We start from the raw sequence: 20,370 nt of genomic DNA, 5'->3' as shown, positions 1-20,370 counted from the left end.
ATATATATATATATATATATATATATATAATGAATTGGACTAATGGATCTCTAAGGAATCTTGAAGGGCTAAATCTCAAATCCAATGACTTCATTCCTGTGGTTGATTCCAATGTCTTAGTATCCCCTGATCTTCCCCTTGTCAGAGTTTGAGGGAGCTCATTGTTATGGGACAAGTCCTCCTCTGAAATCTTCCCATTCCCCTCCCTACCCCATGAGGGACTTTAGGCCAGTTCCATCCCTGTGCTTGAGGTCTCCTTGCAGTGAGACTGGAATTTCCTGGAAACCATCTCATCTACTTCGGTCTACCCCAGTCTCCAGATTCCAAAGCTTGGGTGTTTCATTATTTTCTCAATCTTCCTAGGCTCTTGACTATTTGACAATGTCTCTCATGTTGTTCTTCACAGAATCACAGAATTTGAGTTGGAAGAGACCCCAGCTGTCATTTAGTCCAACCTGAGCATGAAAGGAACCTCCATTTTATTATATCCAACTACATGATTGTGTCTCTGCTTGGAGACCTCCAGTTGAGGGGGAGCACAATAGCCCAGGGGTCAGCCCACCTTTCTTTGGCACAACCTATTGTTAGAGAGTCCTTTCTGAAATCCAGAAGCCTTTGCCACTTGTCTCTCTACTTCTCCTTCTGACCTCCGAGGATAAGCAGGACCAATCTCATCCCTTCTCCACAGGGCAGCCCTTCAAACACTTGAAGACAATCAGGGTCCTCCTGATTCTTCTCTTCTCTACCTTGCACATGTCCAGTTTCTTTGACTGCTCCACACTTGATGGGGACTCAAAGCCTTTCCCCATCCTGGTGGCCCTCCTCTGGATACTCCATTCTATCCATGTCCTCCTTAAATCGTGGCATCTGGAAATCAACAGAATATACTGGAAGCTTTGCTAGCATCTGTAGTGTTTTAAGGTTTGCAAAATATTTTGCATATATTAAATCACTATTACTTCACAATCCCTCTGAGGCCAATTCTGTTAGTACCAGTCCCATTTTGCTGTTGAGGAAACTGAGTTACAGAAAGACTAAGCAACTATTCAGGATCATACGGGAAGAAAACGTTTAGGCAGAATTTGAAACCAGATCTTCTTGACTCGACCTAACCACCACACTACTTACTTTTATATGCCTCTGTTAGTGTAGCCCAAGATCACCTTGGCTATTTGGGCTGCTGCATCACACTGATGACACATACTGAGCTTGTGGTCCACTAAAATCCCCAGGTATTTTTCACATAATTTGTTAACTGTATCAGCTTCATCTTGTATTCATAGATTTTTTTTTACCAAAATGTGACTTTATTTTGGTTCTCAAATTTCATCTTTTTATATTCAGTCCAATGTTCTGGCCTGTCAAAATCCATTTGTATCCTTTTATCCACAGTGTTAGCTGTCCCTTTCAACCTTATGCCATCTGCAAATTTGATGACCACACCATCTGTGCTGTCATCCAAATCACTGATACACATATTAAACAGACCAGGGCCAAGCAAAGATTCCTTGTGGTATCCCACTGGGAACCTCCCGCCGTACTGATGAACTATTCTTTTGAGTCCTGCTATCCAACCACTTCTGAATTCATCCAATTGTATTATCATCTACTCTATATCTTTCTGTCTTCTCCACCAGACTAACTATTATCAAAAAGGCGGCTGAAAACTAGGCAAATTGTATCCAGAGGATTCCCCTCAACTACCAGTGTAGTAATCCTGTCCAAAAAAGAGATGATGTGAGCCTAGCATGACCTGTGCTTGATAAAGTGAGGCAGGCGCTTTGGGATCATTGCTTCCTTTTCTAGATGTTGGCCAGCCCCCAACATCTTCCTAAAGATTGGGGTAGAGGTTTCCTCAAGAATTCAGGAGAAGCACACTGACTTATAGTTTGCAGAATCTGTTCTCTTTCTCACTCCACCCCTTTTATAAAAATCTGGACATTTGTCCTCTATCTTGTAGCACTTCTCCTGTTTTCCATGATCTTTCAAAGATCACTAACAATGAATCATTAACCATATTTTCCAGTATTTAATGACCTGAGGATAAAGATCAGCATTGCCAGGGCATCTTAATCTTCGTAACTGCTTTCTTGCAGTCTCTTTATTTATTTTATGTGTCATGTCCATGTGAGTTACTTTTATTTTGTCCTTACCATGGCAAAGGTCATTCTCCTTGGCAAAGAAAACAGAAATGCAGCGAGAACTCCACCTTCAGTCTGTTGGAGGTCATGATCATCCTCTCTACCAAAAGCAACAGTCTGACCCTTCTCGGTTCTTCCTTTAACTCCCAATAAAGCCAAGAGAAAACCCCCTTCATGGTCCTTAGATTCCCTTACAAAATCTTAGCTTATTCTGAGATTTACTGAGACTATTGAAAAAAATCCTTCAACCATTTTTACAGGACTGTGCCACAGACCTGGCTCTGCTTCCATCTTCTACACATTTCTTTTTGAATAGCCTGTACAACCTCATCATTGTCTTCAGACATATCTCTCCTTTCTCATTAGAATTGTTTTCTTCACAATCTAGTCTCAATGTCCTTTTCCAATCTTATGTCTTCTCCTTTACATTTCCTATCAACAAATCAGGCCGGATACCCCTTTTTCCTGAACACGGGGCCTCATTCCTGTCTCCTGTTTTCTTGGTTTCTGCCTCTACCTCATGCCTAGCAGAAGAGATAAGATGTGCACCCCTGAGCAATAAGACTTTGAGGCCCCGAGGTTTCATCTGCAATGATGGTCCTCCTTTTGTCAATATAAACCATAGTTCTCTGTGATCTCCTCAATGGTAGTTATGAATTGGGTGCAGCTGGAAAAGTCCTTTCTCTGGTGGCCCAGATTCCAGCAAAGAGCATCTTTGAGGTGACCTGGGCTGCTTCTTCGATGACAGCACCATACTCTAAACCTCTTCAGCTTGGGAGAACATGCCAGAGGACATGTGTTTTGTTGGCCAGGCCTTGGAGAAGTCAGGATCTCATCCTCACCTCTCTCACCATGCCAAGAGAAGGCCTCAGCGCGGATTCATTCACAGGGCAGTCTATGACTTACAAGGCCATTGACCAAGGTCATACAATTACAGAATTTGAGACTCTCAAATCTAGGATAGAACTCAAGGGCACCTAATAAGGGCCTCAGTTCTACAACATCCCTGACAAAGGCCCAGCCAGCCACTACCAGAAGACCTCCAGTGAGGGAAGACTCCCCACCACCCAAGGCAGTAGGGCAATCCACTTTTCTCAGCTCTAGTTGGTGGGCAGCTAAGAAGAATGAATTCAGAATTTCTACCCAGTTCTTTGAATTCCAAACCAAGCTTTCTTTCCACTCCTGTTCCCTGCTGGAAGGCCTGGGCCATTTCCTTCTCTGTATCCTCAGCTCTTAGCCGAGGGCTCTGCATATAGCAGATAATCATATTTGTGCAGTTGAATTGAGCAAGGTCCTGTTCACTGTCTCCATGTCTTTCTTTCCTGAGCCCCCTTAGGCTGACTTCTATGCTAAGCACTGAGGGAGTGATCAGAGGCACTCAGGAATCTCTTATTCTGATGGGAAGAAGGAGGAAATGTCAAGAGGGTGTTTGTGAGATCGGAGGCTAAACCAAGGGCCAAAGGCTTTGTGTGCTTGAGGGGCTCAGATGACACATACTGGGGCACTCAGGGAGGGCTTACCCCAAGAGGGGCACATGCAAAACCTTAAAGGAAGGGTAGGAAGAGGCAAGGAGGAGGAGGGCGGGCATTCTAGGTAGGGGTAACCTGGGCAAAGGTGTGCAGGAAAGCATCTTGAGCAAGAGGTAGGGAGGAACAGCAGACAGACCCAGAAGCAGGACTGGACACTTGGGCAAGTCTACCACTAGGAATAATGTGGGGGTGGTATTCCAGACCCCTTCCCTTGTCTCTTCAAGCTAGCTGGAAGGTGAAACTGAGGTGTCAGGGGACTCCAAGTGGCTTGACTGTGGGGCTGCTGTACCTGCTCCACACTGACTGAGGTTTCTGGCCTGCTGCTCTCCATCCATGCAGGGAAGACCTGGGGAAAATGACTTACCTTACCATGTGCATCAAGGAGAGTTTCCGCCTATATCCTCCAGTGCCCCAGGTTTATCGGCAGCTCAACAAGCCTGTTACCTTCATGGATGGGAAGTCGCTACCTGAAGGTGGGATAAGGGTGTCCCTTGAGCCTGGGTGTGGGAGGTGGGAGGCCTGGGTCAAGTCCTGACTACTCAGACTTCCTTCACTGTTTGGCCAGGGCTTTTTTCCAAATGTCCTGCATAGAGAAATCCCATTTATCTAAACTCTCAACCACAAGCTTTTCTAACCTAGGGTAGGCCTAGTTCTCAGAAGGAAGAGGAAATGCACCCAGCAATGATGAGCTCAATGATGGCCACAAAGTCAGAACTCTCCCTTCCAGGGATTATTGACATCTATGACACATCTCTCAAGACCCAAATGGAAAGAATAGAAATGACAGAAATTTATTTAGTCAACCAATTGTCAAATATTTCTTAAGTACCTACAGTGTGCTAGGCACTGTGCTACATGATTTAAGAATAGCTAAGCGATTTATATCAGTGTCTATACCATAAGCCTCACACACCAGCTGACATAACTGGACACTAGGGAGGGAGATTCCAGCATTTTGGAGGAAGGGGTCAGAGGGTCTGGGGGGCATCTCACCTGTAAAGGAGGTGGGTTGCAAGGATAATAACTCCCTTCACCTATACCTGGAGTTCTGAACCTGGGTCTATGAATGTTTTTTTAATTAAAAAATTTAATCACTACATTTCAATATAATTGGGTTCCTCTGTAATCTCATGTATGATATTTCCTGCATTTAAAAACATGATTCTGAGGAGTGGTCCATAGGCTTCCCCAATCTGCCCCAGGGATCCATAACTCAGAAACATGGTAAGAACATGGCCCAGAATGTCAGTGGTAGGGCAGCTCTGAAGATGATTCTCACAATCTTTCCCTGGGGGAAGTTAGAGGATGTTAGCTAAGGGGTACCAGTCTCTGCCACCTGACTATACTGCTTTCCTTTCCCTGACAAACTGTGTTTAGAATCATTGACAAGGTAAAGGTGCCCTGGAGGGATGGGTGTATGTCCATGCACATCTAGCTCTGCTCAGACCTACCAGCGTGGCTCAGGAATGGTGACCTGGTTCTCAGCCATATATTGTTGACACAGAATCACTAGAGTTTTGGCCCCTCCTCCCCTTGTCCCTGGGGCCTGTTACTGGTTCCCATGCTCTAGGGATTCCTGTGGGGTCTCAGGTGACCGCCATCCCAGGACTAGAATGTCTGGTCCCTTGTGGCTTCCACCAACATTGCCTTCTGTGGGCCCGTCTGTGTCTGTCTCAAGCCCCAGAAAATGTTATAGTCTCTATTGGTGTCACTTCCCCCATCCTCTGTCCTTGCCTCAGTCTGACGTCAGCCCACTGGCTTCTCAAGTTTTGTTAGGGTTTGTTTTGGCTTTTTTATTTGTTTTTTTTCCTCTTGCTTTATTGCTGCCAAATCCAGGGAAATTGAAATCCTGGCCCTGCAGAGATTCTGGAAAGTTCTCCAGCTGTCCTGGTCCTTCAGGTCATCTCCTTCCTGAACACCTAGGCTGCCACCCCATGTAGTCCCTATTCCCCCCTATCTTCCTCAAGGAAACTTCTGCCACAGTTTGTGAGGTTTCCTGGGCCCTGGAGAGTCCAAGGAGATCCAGTCACCTCTCAGAGAAGATTCTAGACAGTGCTGCTCCATTCTGATGTTTTCAGATTCATAGAGGAGAACCCTAGACTAGGAGTCAGGAGACCTTAGTTGGAGTCCCCACAGAGCTCAACACATTACCAGAATGACTTCCATTCTCAGGGATCAGTTTCCTCATCTGTCAATCCCCATTTTAGGGACTATATGAGGCTGGCAGTATAGCATAATGGATAGAAGTCACTTAACTTCTCAGGGGCCTCTAAGACTTTTAGTTAGAGGAGTGGCCTGTCTGCATCGGTGGAACTGTTGACCCCACTGGGAGTTCCCCGTACCAATGAAATTACAAGACTGTCCTCTTGGGGCATATCTCTCCCTGTCCCACAGGCAGCCTGGTCTCTCTCCACATCTATGCCCTGCACAGGAACCCAACCGTCTGGGACAAGCCTGAGGTATCTCCAACCATGTGAACAGGATGGGTCAGAGGAGAGCATTCACAGAGGGGGAGGGGGAGGGGAAGGGGAAGGCTCATGACTGTTGGGGATAAGGGATGACCTGCCCTAAGTCAGCTCAGGAGTCCAGGCTGAGGTGCTTGGGAGGGGGAGGATCTGGGGACTCCTCCTGCTAGGAAAGAGCCCATTAGCTTTCCCTGTGACCTGCTTTTCCTTCTGCCTTCACTGTCTCTTCCTGTACCCTCACCATTCACTTCCCCTCCCATGCCCCTAACCTTGAAGGTATCTTTGACCCATCCGTCTCCCTCCTGCCCCCATCCAATCAGCTCCCAGGAGTCTATACATTCTCCCTCTGTGGAGATGGATGGATTCCATCTCCTGAGTCCATCCCATTCCTTTATTTCCACAGCCTAGTACAAACTCCTATGACCATCTTGCCTTCCCTCATTTCCCCTTACAATCCATCCATTGGAGCAGTAAGGGAAGGATAGTCTTACTTCTTTGTAAACTCAGTCATTGTTCTAATCATAAACCTTTAGTAGCTCCTGATTCCTCCCACGTGAGGTTCAGATGCTTCTGCTGGACATCTTCCAATCACCCCATTCCCCTTCCTTGGCACCATGTTGGCTCTCCAGGCTTATGTGAGATTACTGTTATATGTATATTCTGTCTTCTAGACATCAGCTTCTATACTACCATTATGTCCCAATGCCCTGTGTCCCACAGCCTCTACTCCTCAGACCCAACATCGTCTTGTCTCTGGAGTATATTCCATCTCCAGAATCACAGAGTCCTAGGCTCCAAAGTTGCATGAGACATCAGGGGTCTCTGGTCCACCCTACTGTCCAGGTTCACCCACCTAAGAAGTGTCAGAGGAGGGATTTGAAACAAGGTTTTCCTTCCTTTTGTTGCAGGTGTTTGACCCCCAGCGCTTCTCTCCAGAGAATTCCTCTACTCGTCACCCCTATGCATTCATTCCCTTCTCAGCTGGGCCCAGGTAGGTGCTGTCTCCCAGCATCTGGGTGGGGTGGGGTAAGGCACATCAATGCTGAAACTGCAGCCTCTCAAATGTATCCACCTACCTATTGTACCAGGGCAGACCTGGGAGAAATCTGCCTCCTGAGCCAATTCTCCAACTCCCACACAGGTGGGAGCTCTAAGTAGGGATGGCTTCCTAGGAGCCTTGGAAGAAAGAAAGCATGGCCTGCTGAGAGGAGAAGAGGTATTCTGACCTCAGGGTGTACTTGAGGGTGGGGAAAAAAGAAAAGGTTGGATCTTGCTTCTATTTGAGAGGCAGCTAAGAATGCTGGCTATAAAGTCAGGAAGACCTGAGTTCAAATTCTGCCTTTGATGGCTGCTATGTCTACAATCTGCTTATCCTGCTCCCATGCCAGGCTCTAGGAGCCTGAGCTTGTTTCTTTCTCCAGCCATGGAGCAATCCTGGCAGCAATGCTGATTCTGTGTTTGTCTCCCTCTCTGACTGCAGGAACTGCATTGGGCAGCAGTTTGCCATGACAGAGATGAAGACAGTCATAGCCCTCTGCCTCCTTCACTTTGAGTTTTCTCTGGAGCCCTCCAGGATGCCCATCAAACAGCTTCAGCTTGTCCTACGCTCTAAGAATGGCATCCACCTTAACTTGAAGAAGCTGATCTAGGAGGGAGCAGAGCCTGGAGCTCTGTCTTGTGCATGGTGGGGGATGGGGGTGGGACAGCGGTGGTGGTGGTAAAGTGGGTTTGCTGATACAGACTGAACATGGCTCTGACCTCCTGGGAGCTTAGAATCCAGTACAGGAATGAAGATAGACACCGGCCCTAGGGTGTTGATTTTTCTCTCTAGTTGGACACAAGAATATAGCTATATGTGCAAGCAATTGTTCTACCAGTATAGGAACATCTCATATCCTAACATGTTGTATCAGTTTGGAAGACCTCTTTGTGGTTTGTAGTTCAAACTCTTCATATTACAGGGGAGGAAACTGAGGCTCTGAGTTACCCTGCTTTCCTTCAAAGTCTGGTTCAGTGGCCACTCCTACAGGAAGCCCGTAGGACATTTTATATTCCCCAGTAAAATGGAAGCTCTTTGAGGGCAGGGCCTGATCCAGTTTTGTCTTTGTCCTTCCAGTACCTAGCATAGTGCCTAGCATAGAAGAGAATCCAGGTAAATACTTGTGAAATAAATTGTGTAGAGAACAGAATGAACAAAGGCAGAGAGGCTGAAGAGCACTGGGTGTTTGCAGGGTGCAGAGAGTTCAGTTTGGCTGGAGCTTGGAGAACATGGTGTGTGTATGTGAGGGTGGTGTTCGGAGGAGGAATAATGGTAATCAAATAGCTAAATTTATATATCACTTTAATATTTACAAAGTGTTTTATGTACATTATCTTACCTGAGCCTTACAACAGCACTATGATGTGGGTGTTATTAATAGCTCCATTTTATACATAAGGAAACTGTGGCTGGAAGAAGTTAAGAGCCTTGACCAGGATCACACAGATAGCAAGTGTCAGAGGACAGATTTCAACCCAGTTCTTCCTGAATCCTTAGGGCAACTACATGGTACAGTGGATAGTGGACTGGGCCTGCAGTCAGGAGACCTGAGTTCAAATTCAGTCTAGGATACTTAATAGTTGTATGATACTGAGCAAGTCACTTAACCCTGTTTGCCCCAGTTTCCTTATCTGTAAAATGAGTTGGAGAAGGAAATGACAAACTACTCCAATATTTTGCCAAAAGAAACCTCACATGGGGTCACAAAGTGTTGAACAGGCCTAAAATGACTAAACAACAACTTTCTGACTCCAAGTCTGTAAAGGCAGGCTAGTATCAAATTTCAGAAGTCCTTGAATATCAGGAAAAGGAGTTTGAACTTTGTACAAATGATAAAAGGGAGCTCCTGAAGATCTTTGAGCACTAGAAAGATGAGATCTGTGAAGAACGGATGGGGGAGGGGAGGGGCTTGTTAGGAGGCCCGGACTAGTGATGGTGAGGATTGGGTTCTTGTGGTGGCCTTGGGAATCGAAAGGAGAGCATCAGTGTGAAGGATGTGTAGGTAGAACTGATGGGACTTGGTTACTCAGTGGATATGAGAGACAGGAGAATGGAAGACTCCTCCAGGTTTGACCATGGGAGGATGGGTGCCCAGTGAGATGAGGAAGTTGGCAAGAACAGGTTTCAGGGGAAAAGGAAGAGCTTGGTTTGGGCATATTGGGTTTCTGGGATAGCAGGTGGAAAAGAAACAGAGCCAAAAGGAATCCCCACAGAGGAGCCTGGGGAAAGGGAAAGGAGCCAGGAACAGAAAGAGAGAAGCAGAGATCAGATAAGTGGGGTGTCCCTGAAACTAAGGAAAGAGATGAACTAAAGGAAGTGCCAAGAGGCACAGAGACTAAAGTGTCAGACATGGAGTCAGGAAGACGTCACTTCAAATCCTGCCCCAGACACTTTACCAGCTGACCCTGAGCAAATTATTTCCCTGTTCTGGTTTCAATGTCAACTAGGGACACATAACTAAAAATGGCCACAAGAACAAGAACCTTAATGGGGGGGAAGAGTGTGAAGATCAGATGACTCAATGCATCGAAGGGAATGGGGGAGGGGCAAAGGAGGGAGTATTTCCCAGGGTGTTCCACAAAATAAGGGCTTAATAAAATGTCTGTGGGCTGGAATGAAAATCAGGCTGTTTTTCAGGTGATTGCTAGTAGCTACCCTGCCCCCCCCCCGCCTCTTTCTTGACACACAGACATTGCATGTTAAAAGAAGACAACTGATCTGTTGGGAAGACTGTTGGGCCAATTCTGGAATCCATTGTTTGCATATCAAACACTAAATTCTGTTCTCTTTCTCTATTTTCTGCTTTAAGATAATTTTTCCAGCAACGCTGTACAATGCTTGGAGTTAGACAACACCTGGGTCTGAATCACATCTCAGACAGCTACTAAAGGCTCTAAAGTCCCTCCCAGCTCTCACATTCTAGGTTCTAAGATCTCTCCCACCTCTGACATTCCAGGTTCTAAGATCCCTCCCAGTTCTCATATTCTAGTTTCTAAGATCCCTCCTTGTTTTGACATTCTAGCTTCTAAGATTCCTCCCAGCCCTCACATTCCAGCTCCTAAAATCCCTGCCACCTCTCATGTTGTGGTTTCTAAGATCCCTCCCACCTCTCTCATTCTAGGTTCTAAGATCACTACCAGCTCTTAGCGTTTTGCCTGACACAAGGAAAGGATGGTACAAATATATATTTTATTGATTTTTCTAGCTAGGTGTCCTGTCCACAAGTATTCCACCTGGGTTCATAGACCAAGAAGGTTTCCCTGAGGTCATCTCGTCCATCTCTTTCTTTTTACAGATAAGGAAACTGAGGCCCAGGTTAGTTAAGCAACTTGCCCATGATCATGCAAAAGAAATAATAGTTAGCAATCACATAGTACTTTAAGGCTACCAAAACAGCTTTCTTATTCCCCATAACAATCCTGTGAAGTAGCTGCCATTATTGTGCCAATTTCAGAAATGAGGAAACTGAGGCTCACATAGGCTAAGTGACTGGCCCAGGGGTCACACTGTTGACAGGATCTAGCTCCAGCACTCTATCCACTGTGCCATCCAGCTGCTCTGAGGTGGGATTTGAATTCAAGTCCTTTGACAACAGAGCCATGACTCCTTCCATTGGGGACCACACTTGCTGCCCTAATTAATGTTTCTGTAGTTCCTTTGTGTGCCTGAAATCTCTTTGTATTCCATCCCTCCCTAGGACTCACTCCTTCTAGCCCTAAAGAGGGCTTGATGAGGATTAAAACATCTTCATCATTGCTTCCAGTCCTTCCATACTTAGTACCCATCATTGCTTTTGCTCTGGCTTCCTTTTCCTCTCTTCCCAATCTTCACACTGTGGTGAGAGTTTGACCCTACATACTTCTCTACTCTTTTCATCCCTTGCCCCCTCATCCTGTAACTATCTGATGGCTCAGCCTGTATGACCCTCACCACCTGCCCTCTGAGCACATGTTCTTGAACAGAACAGGACTAAGTCCTGCAGTCCAGCTGCCTGAGTCTGCAACAAATTTGTATTATCTAATCTTAAGGGGTTTTGTGGTATAATGCATAAAAAGGCAGGGATATCTGAAATATACTGGCTGTGTGACCCTGGGAAAGTCCCCCTGAGTGGCCATGCAGACCTCAGAGACTGTCCATAACAGCATAGGTGGTGATCTGTGTGGGGAGAAGGGCTTTGCTTGTCAATGGAATCACCAGTCTGATAGAACAAAACCTCATCTTGGCTCTAACTGCAGCACCATAATCCTTTTACACTCTTCACATGATTTCCCATCTTCCTGAGACAATCCCAAGTCTTCCTCCTCAAGCCTTCCCCCATCTCATTCCTTTTCTCAGAAGACCTGTTGTTATAATTGACTGAGAAAACAAAGATATTTCCTAGTGAGCTCTTTCTTCATCCTTCCTCTACATCTCAAGACATCTTGACACCCTTGAGAATCGGGACTTGGGGTGATTTTTACCTGTATGTGTGGGCCAATGTTGAATTTTTATTCAATGTATTCTGTTTTAAAACTATTAATGATTAAAATGCTTACTTTTTTTGCATGTGAACATATTTCCTGTTAACTATAGTGAAAGCTCAAGTGGTGTCTTCATATGTCTACTTTGATCATTAAAGTCTCTCAATAATTAATTAGGACTAATAATTAATTAGACAATTAATTCATAACGAGCCCCCACTCAATTTGATTAAAGATTACTTGTCTGACAAATGAGAAAATCTCTCTCCCCATAAGCTTTGAATTATTTCTCTACGTATACCCCGCCCCCAGCTTCCTGGTTTTAAAGAAACGCCAAGGTTCCTAGCTATACTATTTATTAATAATAAGAAATCCCAATAAAACAAAGAAACTTATTCTTATTTACAGTGTTATCAACCTCAGTACAACCGCTAACTTCTCCTTTATTCTAGAAACACTTTCACACCGTTTTCTTTTCTCAGGACACCAATTAAAGTCTCTTTTCCAGAATTTCTTTATGTTTTTATTTGTTTTATTTGCAAAATAATAGATGCTTTCTGCTCTCTTTGGGATATAGAACATGTATACAGATAAGTAAATGCAAGCAGTATGAAGTAGTACACATAATTTTCCCCCCATCTTTTTCTTAATTACATACTAAAACTTAAATTTACAATAAGAAAAGAAAAAGAAACATATAAACTTAAATATTGAAACTTAAATACAAAATAAGAAAAGACAAAAAGCATTGCCATGTGCACAGCAGAATGTAAGAGAGGATTCAAAACATAAGTCAATAATTTTCCATTTCAAGAAAGCCCATATAACAAATACTATACATGACGTTGAGAATTGGCCATCCTTTCCTTGTTTCCTTGTAAGTTTTCTTTTATTCTCTGCTGTGCACTTTTTACTTTGTTCTTTTTTCACCCTTCCTACCTCCCTTCCCCCGGAAGGCTACAATTAACCTTGTATACACACATACACACACACACAAACACACATACATGCATATATACATACATACATGTATACAAGCACATATACATGCATATGTAAACACAAACACACAAAAATACATACATATATAAAAATATATATATACCCATACATAAATGCATTTATATATGGATACATATACTGAGACGTCTATATTCATGCTCATATGTAGACAAATAGATTCATATGCATCCATGTAAGACTGTAGTATACTCATCTGTCCTCTGTTTCTCGGAAGGTAGCTAACCTCTTCCTTCATAAGTCCAAGTCTTTCCATATTTTTCCAAGTCCACCAGTCGACTCATCATGTCCTACACCATAGCAATATACCAACCTTATGCTATCTAGTTATTTTAAATAGTCCCAAATAACATTGATGAATATGGCAAACACAATGTACTTTCCCTATTTTTCTCTTTTGATTAAATCAATTTTAGCCTTAATTTTGCCTGAGTTTATGATTATCACCCCTACCCCCTTTTCCATAACAAATTTTGCTCCCAATCTTTATTTTGTATTTGTGCATATCTCTTATTTCCTATCTCTATTGGCTCCTATACTTTACTTCTTTCCACTAACTTATCCTCCTATCACTTAACCTAGCCCCCCTCCAAAGATCCTTCCCTTGTCTTCCCATTCCCATAAATCTAAACACCTTTCTAGATCCCCCTTTATCCTATTCCCTCACCTTCCCTTCTAAAGATCCCTGCTTTATACTCTCTCTCTCCTCCCTATCCCCTTTGCATTTTGTTTCTTTTGGAATTTAGTAGACTTTACTACCCTTCTAGATATGTATGTATTGTTCCATCTTGCACCATTCCTGATGAAAGTAGGTTTCCAGAACTACCAGCTCTCCTCCCCCATCTAATTCCTTTGTGTCAGTTCTTCCTCTGTACTTCATTTGTATATGACAATTACTTTTTTAGCTGTTCTTAAATAGTTTTACTTTTTAAAATCATATCATACTCAGATTTGCCACCAGCAGCTGTGGCATGGAATGGCTGGAATGCCGAATGCTGTAGAGAGTGAAAAGAAAACATGGGCCAGGTTGGGAGAGTGTAGTACAACCCTATTTATTGATCTGAGGGAAAGGTAGTAAGGTAGTAAGGTAGTAAGCAAAGCAATTTCTCATGAAAACATCTGGCAATTGTTAACTGCATTGCATGATTTCCTTGTATTTTGTTCCCTTGTGTCTGCTGTGTCCTCATATCAGCACTGCATCAACGGCCCTCCTAGGAACTGGATATTGTGCATGTACACATGGTGGGGGGTAGGAGCCCTGCTTCCCTCTGGTATTTTGTGGGTGCTGCAGCTCTAGAATTTGTTCAGAGCCATTTTTTACAGGTGTTTGGAAGGATCTGGGGGCAAGCTTAAGCAAGTCCCTGCCTTCCAGGCACCATTTTGGCTCTGTCCCCCCATTCTAATTTTCAGGGTGTCATTTTCCTCCTTGAGATGCTGGATCTCCTTTTCTAATTGGTTGATTTTTCCTTTCATAACCTCCTTGTTTTTCCTGGATTATTTTTATTTTATTTTTTAATTTTTTCCTCCATCTCTGTCATTTGATTTTTAAAGTCTTTTTAAAAATCTTTCATAAATTCTTTTTGGGCAAGTGTCCATTTGACCTTGCTCTTTGGGGGTTTCTCTACTTCAATATCTTCCTCTGAAGATGAACCCCAGTCATCTCTATTCCCATAATAGGTTTCTGCGGTTGGATTCTTTCTTCTTTGCCTATGCATTTTTTTGTAGTAATACCTCTAGCCCTGGGGTATGGGAAATGGTGTCTCTTGCCCCAAATCTTCAGTTCTCTCTTCTAGCCTGCAAACAAAGTCAAACCTCCAACTTCCTATAAGTGCCCACAGCCAGGAGCTTTCTACATCACTGCTTCTGCACTCATCGGGCATGTGCTGGTTCCTTCTCACCCCCACCACTCCTTGCAACACACCTGAGTCTGGCATTCCTCGTCAGCAGAGGTTCCCTCAATCTTCCTGGGTTCAAATGCATGACTCCCCTCACTATCCCAAGGTGAAAAGTTCCAGTGACTGGGGCCAAGGCAGCCTCTCAGACCAGCTAACCCCTAGGCTTGCCGCTAGTTGTTTTAAGTGGCTTCCCAGCTTGTTGTTAAAATGGCATGGGGTGGGGGGGGGGGGGAGCCAAGATGGCGGCCGGAAAGCAGGGACTAGTGTGAGCTCCCTGCCAAGTCCCTCCAAAAACCTATAAAAAATGGCTCTGAACCAATTCTAGAACTGCAGAATCCACAAAATAGCAGAGGGAAGCAGGGCTCCAGCCCAGGACAGCCTGGACAGTTGCTGGGTGAGGTGTTTTGCACACAGAGCTGGGAGCAGAGCAGAGTGGAGCAGAGCCCAGCATGGGCCGTGTAGACCAACCAGAGCAGGGGCTGGGCGGAGCAGGCCCTAGAGCCCTGAATCAGTGAGCTGTGGCAGTTACCAAACTTCTCAAACCACAAACACCAAAGACAACAGAGAAGGTTAGTGGGAAAAGCTGTAGGGGACAGAGTGAAAAGAGTTTGTGGTTCAGCCACCACCCCGGGGAACAGTGGGGGTGGTGCAGCTATAGAACTGCAGCTTCAGTTGCTTCTGGCCCCAGGCCCACCTGGTGGGAGGAATTAAGTGGTGGATCAGAGCAGGAGTGCAGAGCCTGCTGAAGATCTAAGTCCAGTGCGGGTTGGGGGTTCTTGGGAAAGGAGGAGTGCTGGTGTGGCAGAGCTAGCTGTAATAGCTCTGAAATCAATAGCACATCCCCCCCCCCCAAGCTTGGAACATAGTACTCTTTACTCTACAAGCAGTCATACCCCACTGAAAAACTCAAGGGTCAAGTAAGTTGGCTGGGAACATGGCCAGGCAGCGAAAAAGCACTCAGATTCACTCTCAGACTTTGGAATCTTTCTTTGGTGACAAAGAAGACTAAAACATACAGCCAGAAGAAGTCAACAAAGTCAAAGAGCCTACAACAAAAGCCTCCAAGAAAAACATGAACTGGTCTCAGGCCATGGAAGAGCTCAAAAAGGATTTGGAAAAGCAAGTTAGAGAAGTAGAGGAAAAGTTGGGAAGAGAAATGAGAAGGATGCAGGAAAACCATGAAAAACAAGTCAATGACTTACTAAAGGAGACCCAAAAAACACTGAAAAATATACTGAAGAAAACAACACCTTAAAAAATAGACTAACTCAAATGGCAAAAAAGCTCCAAAAAGCCAATAAGGAGAAAAATGCCTTGAAAGGCAGAATTAGCCAAATGGAAAAGGAGGTCCAAAAGACCATTGAAGAAAATACTACCTTAAAAATTAGATTGGAGCAAGTGGAAGCTAGTGACTTGATGAGAAATCCAGATATTATAAAACAGAACCAAAAGGAATGTCAAATATCTCATTGGAAAAACCACTGACCTGGAAAATAGATCCAGGAGATAATTTAAAAATTATTGGACTATCTGAAAGCCATGATCAAAAAAAGAGCCTAGATATCATCTTTCAAGAAATTATCAAGGAGAATTGCCCTGATATTCTAGAACCACAGGGCAAAATAGAAATTGAAAGAATCCACCGATTGCCTCCTCAAATAGATCCTAAAAAGAAATCTCCTAGGAATATTATCACCAAATTCCAGAGCTCCCAGATCAAGGAGAAAATATTACAAGCAGCCAGAAAGAAACAATTTGAGTATTTGTGGAAACACAATCAGAATAACCCAAGATCTGGTAGCTTCTACATTAAGAGATCGAAGGACTTGGAATACGATATTCCGGAGGTCAGTGGAACTAGGATTAAAACCAAGAATCACCTACCCAGCAATACTGAGTATCATGCTCCAAGGTAAAATGTGGATTTTCAATAAAATAGAGGACTTTCAAGCTTTCTCAGTGAAAAGACCAGAGCTGAATAGAAAATTTGACTTTCAAACACAAGAATCAAGAGAAGCATGAAAAGGTAATCAAGAAAAAGAAATCACAAAGGACTTACTAAAGTCAAACTGTTTTGTTTACATTCCTGCACGGAAAGATGATGTGTATGATTCATGAGAACTCAGTATTAGGGTAGCTGAAGGGAATATGCATATATATATATATATATATATGTGTGTGTGTGTGTGTGTATGTATATATGTATATGTGTGTGTATTTATGTATATATGTATGTGTATATATACATATATATACATATATATGTATATATGTATGTGTGTATATATATATATATATATACATATATATATATATATATATATGGAGAGAGAGAGAGAGAGAGAGAGAGAGAGAGAGAGGGAGAGAGGGAGAGAGGGAGGGCACAGGGTGAGTTGAAGATGAAGGGATGATATCTAAAAGAAATAAAATCAAATTAAGAGATGAGAGAGGAATATATTTAGAGAGGGAGAAAGGGAGAGATAGAATGAGGTAAATTATCTCGCATAAAAGTGGCAAAAAAAGCAGTTCTGTAGGAAGAGAAGAGAAGGCAGGTGAGGGGAAATGAGTGAATCTTGCTGTCATCAGATTTGACCTGAGGAGGGAATACCATACATACTCAATTGGGTATCTTACCCCACAGGAAAGAAGGAGGAAGAAGATAAAAAAAGGGGGATGATAGAAGGGAGGGCAGATGGGGGAGGAGGTAATCAAAAACAAACACTTTCGAAAAGGGACAGGGTCAAGGGAGAAAACTGGATAAAGGGGGATAGGTTAGGAAGGAGCAAAATATAGTTAGTCTTTCACAACATGAGTATTGTGGAAGGGTTATACATAATGATACGCATGTGGCCTATGTTGAATTGCTTGACTTTTTAGGGAGGGTGGGTGGGAAGGGAAGGGGGGCAATTTGGAACTCAAAGTTTTAAAAACAGATGTTCAAAAACAAAAGAAAAGTTTTTGCATGCAACTAGAAAATAAGATACACAGGCAATGGGGCATAGAAATTTATCTTGCCCTACAAGAAAGGAAGGGAAAAGGGGATGGGAGGGGAGTGGGGAGACAGAAGGGAGGGCTGACTGGGGAACAGGACAACCAGAATATACACCATCTTGGAGTGGGGGGAGGGTAGAAATGGGGAGAAAATTTATAATTCAAACTCTTGTGAAAATCAATGCTGAAAACTAAATATATTAAATTAAATAAAAAAAAAGAACGGCACCTAGCCTGGAGGTGTTTACTCCTGGGAACCAAGTCTAGTCCTGGGGTTTCTCTTCAGATCTTCTCAAACTGTCCGAGGAAAACTTGGGTTGTACCCCTATTTTTCTTTGTCTCCACCCACACTTTGCTTGTCCTAAGGTGCTTTTTTAACACTTTTGGGGGGGAAATCTTGAGAGCTTGGAATTTTCTGACCTATTCCACCATATTCCTAGAATCCTCTTCCATTTTTTCATTCTTTATACTTTATTTTATTATTTCTTGGTCTTTTATGACTTCACTGGCTTCCTGTTACCCAAATATGATTTTCAAGCAGCCATTTTCTTCCTTAAGATTCTGGATCTCTTTTGCTAATTGCTTGCCTTTCTTTTCATAATCTTGTTTTTCTTGGATTGTTCTTATTTTTTTTTTAGTTTTTCCTCAATCTCTCTCATTTGATTTTTAAAGTCTTTCTTAAGATCTACGAATTATTTTTGGGCAGGTGGTCATTTGACGTTACTCTTTGGGGTAGCAGAGTTTACTTCAGTATCCTCTTCTGAAGATGAACCCTGGTCTTCTCTATTCCCATATTAACTCTCTATGATTGGATTCTTTCTCCTTTGCCTGCTCATCTTTTTAAAATTTGTAGCAGCATACTTTTTGTAACCACTTTTAGTCTTGTGGTATGGGGGATGGTGCCTCTGGCCTCAGATCCTCCTTCAGTTCTTCCCTCTGGTATGGAAATGAAATGAAGACCTTCAGCCTCCTATAAGTGCCCATGGCCAGCAGTTACCTGCCCTGATGCTTCTGCAATCACCGGATGTGTATTGGCTCCTTCTTGCCTAGGGCTGCATCTCTGCAGTACATTTGAATATGGCCTTCCTTGTCACCAGAGGTTCCTCCAGTCTTCCCAGGCTCAAACTTTCTGTGGCTGGGGCTGAGGCTGCCACCCAACCCAGCTAACCTCAGGGCTCACAACTTGTTATTTAAGCAGAACTAGCCTAGAGGTATTTATTCTTCACAGGGATGAAACCTCATCCTGGGGTTTTTTCTTCAGATCTTCTCCATTGTCCCAAGAGGACCACTATATGTTCATTCCAAGGGGTATTTTGTCTCACTTGTGGGGGAAATCTGGAGAGCTTGGAATTTTCTGATGTACTCTGCCATCTTCCCAGAATCCTCTCCCATTTTTTATAAGATACAGTTGAACTCAGTTCTCTCAGGCAATGAGTTATCTCAGTCCTTTCTATCCAGCTTCCCACAAATCCTCTTCAACTATCACAGAAGTCTCTAGAATGTCAGTTAAACTATTAGTGAAATTTAACCCCATAGTCATAGTCCATGATGTTTTGGGTAACAGCCAAAAGAAAAAGAACTCCAGTTTTTGTATGGGATGATGAGCTTCACTGTCACCTAATTCTCCTTTGGCAAAGGTAATGATTTTCTGATGACTATCCCCATCTTTTTACAAGACAGCTCCTAAGCCTTCCCAGCTAGCATCTGCTTATAGGACAAAGAACTTGTTTTGCCCTGCCTAGGCCAACATTGATACATATGTGAGATAAATGATCAAATCTTTACAAGCTCTATACATACACACATACCTACGTATGTACATATGTATATATGTGGACCACCCACTCCAAAAATTTTTGAATATATTGACCTTTTATGCACTTCTGGTTTGGATTCTCTTTTTGGGGGGCGGGGCAGGGCAATTGGGGTTAAGTGACTTGCCCAAAGTCACACTACTAGTACGTGTCAAGTGTCTGAGGCCAGATTTGAACTCAGGTCCTCTGGACTCCAGGGCCAGTGCTCTACTCACTGCACCAACTAGCTGCCCCTGGATTCTCTTTAATCATATATCCACAAGTAAGATTTTTGAGTTCAGCAAAGATGTCATTCTTTTCAAATTTAATATAGTAAAATATAAATTCTAGAAACATTTTAAAATCTTTTAGGTTCTTTGGAATTGGCCATTTAAGGAGCATTGTGGGGTTTTAAAAAATTTTCCCTGGGTCAATGCTTAGTCCTTGTTGAGTTAGTAAATGTAAAAGGTACAGGACATGGTTGAACTTTCCCTTCCTGATGGATTATGCAGAGAATGTACATATATTTTCTGCTGACCTCTAGTCCACCATTTAGAATTTTGGGAGCCTACTTCGAGCCATGTGTGATGTGGGGAGATTTTACTGTGTCTACACACAAAAAGTTTTCTCATTGGCTACTAAGTTAAAAGAACTGATAGTCAAGGTACTACTGAGTTAGAATTACATGGATAAAGAAAGGGAAATCTGAGCCTCCATCACTCATTGCTTTGCTTCTGTGACAGGAAGTTTTACTTTGAACTAGGAAGAAGAACTCCCCTCTCTCTCACTGGGCTGCCATGTGTATGTATGTGATCATGTGGCTACCTCTTTCTCTTTCTCATGACCCAATTTCTTACTTTCCTAATAAAACAGATAATATTCAAGATGAAACCCTTCTTCTCCCCATTTCCATACTATAGAACCCCTTGGCACCATCTATTCTCTCTACTTTCACTCCAGTCTCTGAGATTGTTATTTCCAAGACTGATTTCTCCACTTTTGCTATTGATCCTAACCCTTCTGGCTTTTACAGGAGT

General features: G+C 43.3%; 1 protein-coding gene across 1 annotated transcript in view; it reads left to right on the top strand.

The window, feature by feature from the left end:
• LOC118846386 (cytochrome P450 4B1-like) overlaps window positions 1-8,480 on the top strand; it is a 29,510-nt gene extending 21,030 nt beyond the window's left edge. The window contains exons 9-12 of the mRNA XM_036754887.1: window positions 4,010-4,143; window positions 6,065-6,129; window positions 7,044-7,126; window positions 7,616-8,480. Coding sequence (XP_036610782.1) covers window positions 4,010-4,143; window positions 6,065-6,129; window positions 7,044-7,126; window positions 7,616-7,784 — 451 coding nt within the window. The 3' untranslated portion in view covers window positions 7,785-8,480. The remainder of the gene's footprint in view (window positions 1-4,009; window positions 4,144-6,064; window positions 6,130-7,043; window positions 7,127-7,615) is intronic.
• The last annotated feature ends 11,890 nt before the right edge of the window (window positions 8,481-20,370 follow it).

Source organism: Trichosurus vulpecula, chromosome 4, assembly GCF_011100635.1.
Source record: "Trichosurus vulpecula isolate mTriVul1 chromosome 4, mTriVul1.pri, whole genome shotgun sequence".
In the NCBI taxonomy this organism is placed as follows: domain Eukaryota; kingdom Metazoa; phylum Chordata; class Mammalia; order Diprotodontia; family Phalangeridae; genus Trichosurus; species Trichosurus vulpecula.
The sequence above is the reverse complement of the archived record's forward strand: the minus strand, read 5'-3'. Positions and strand labels throughout refer to the sequence as shown.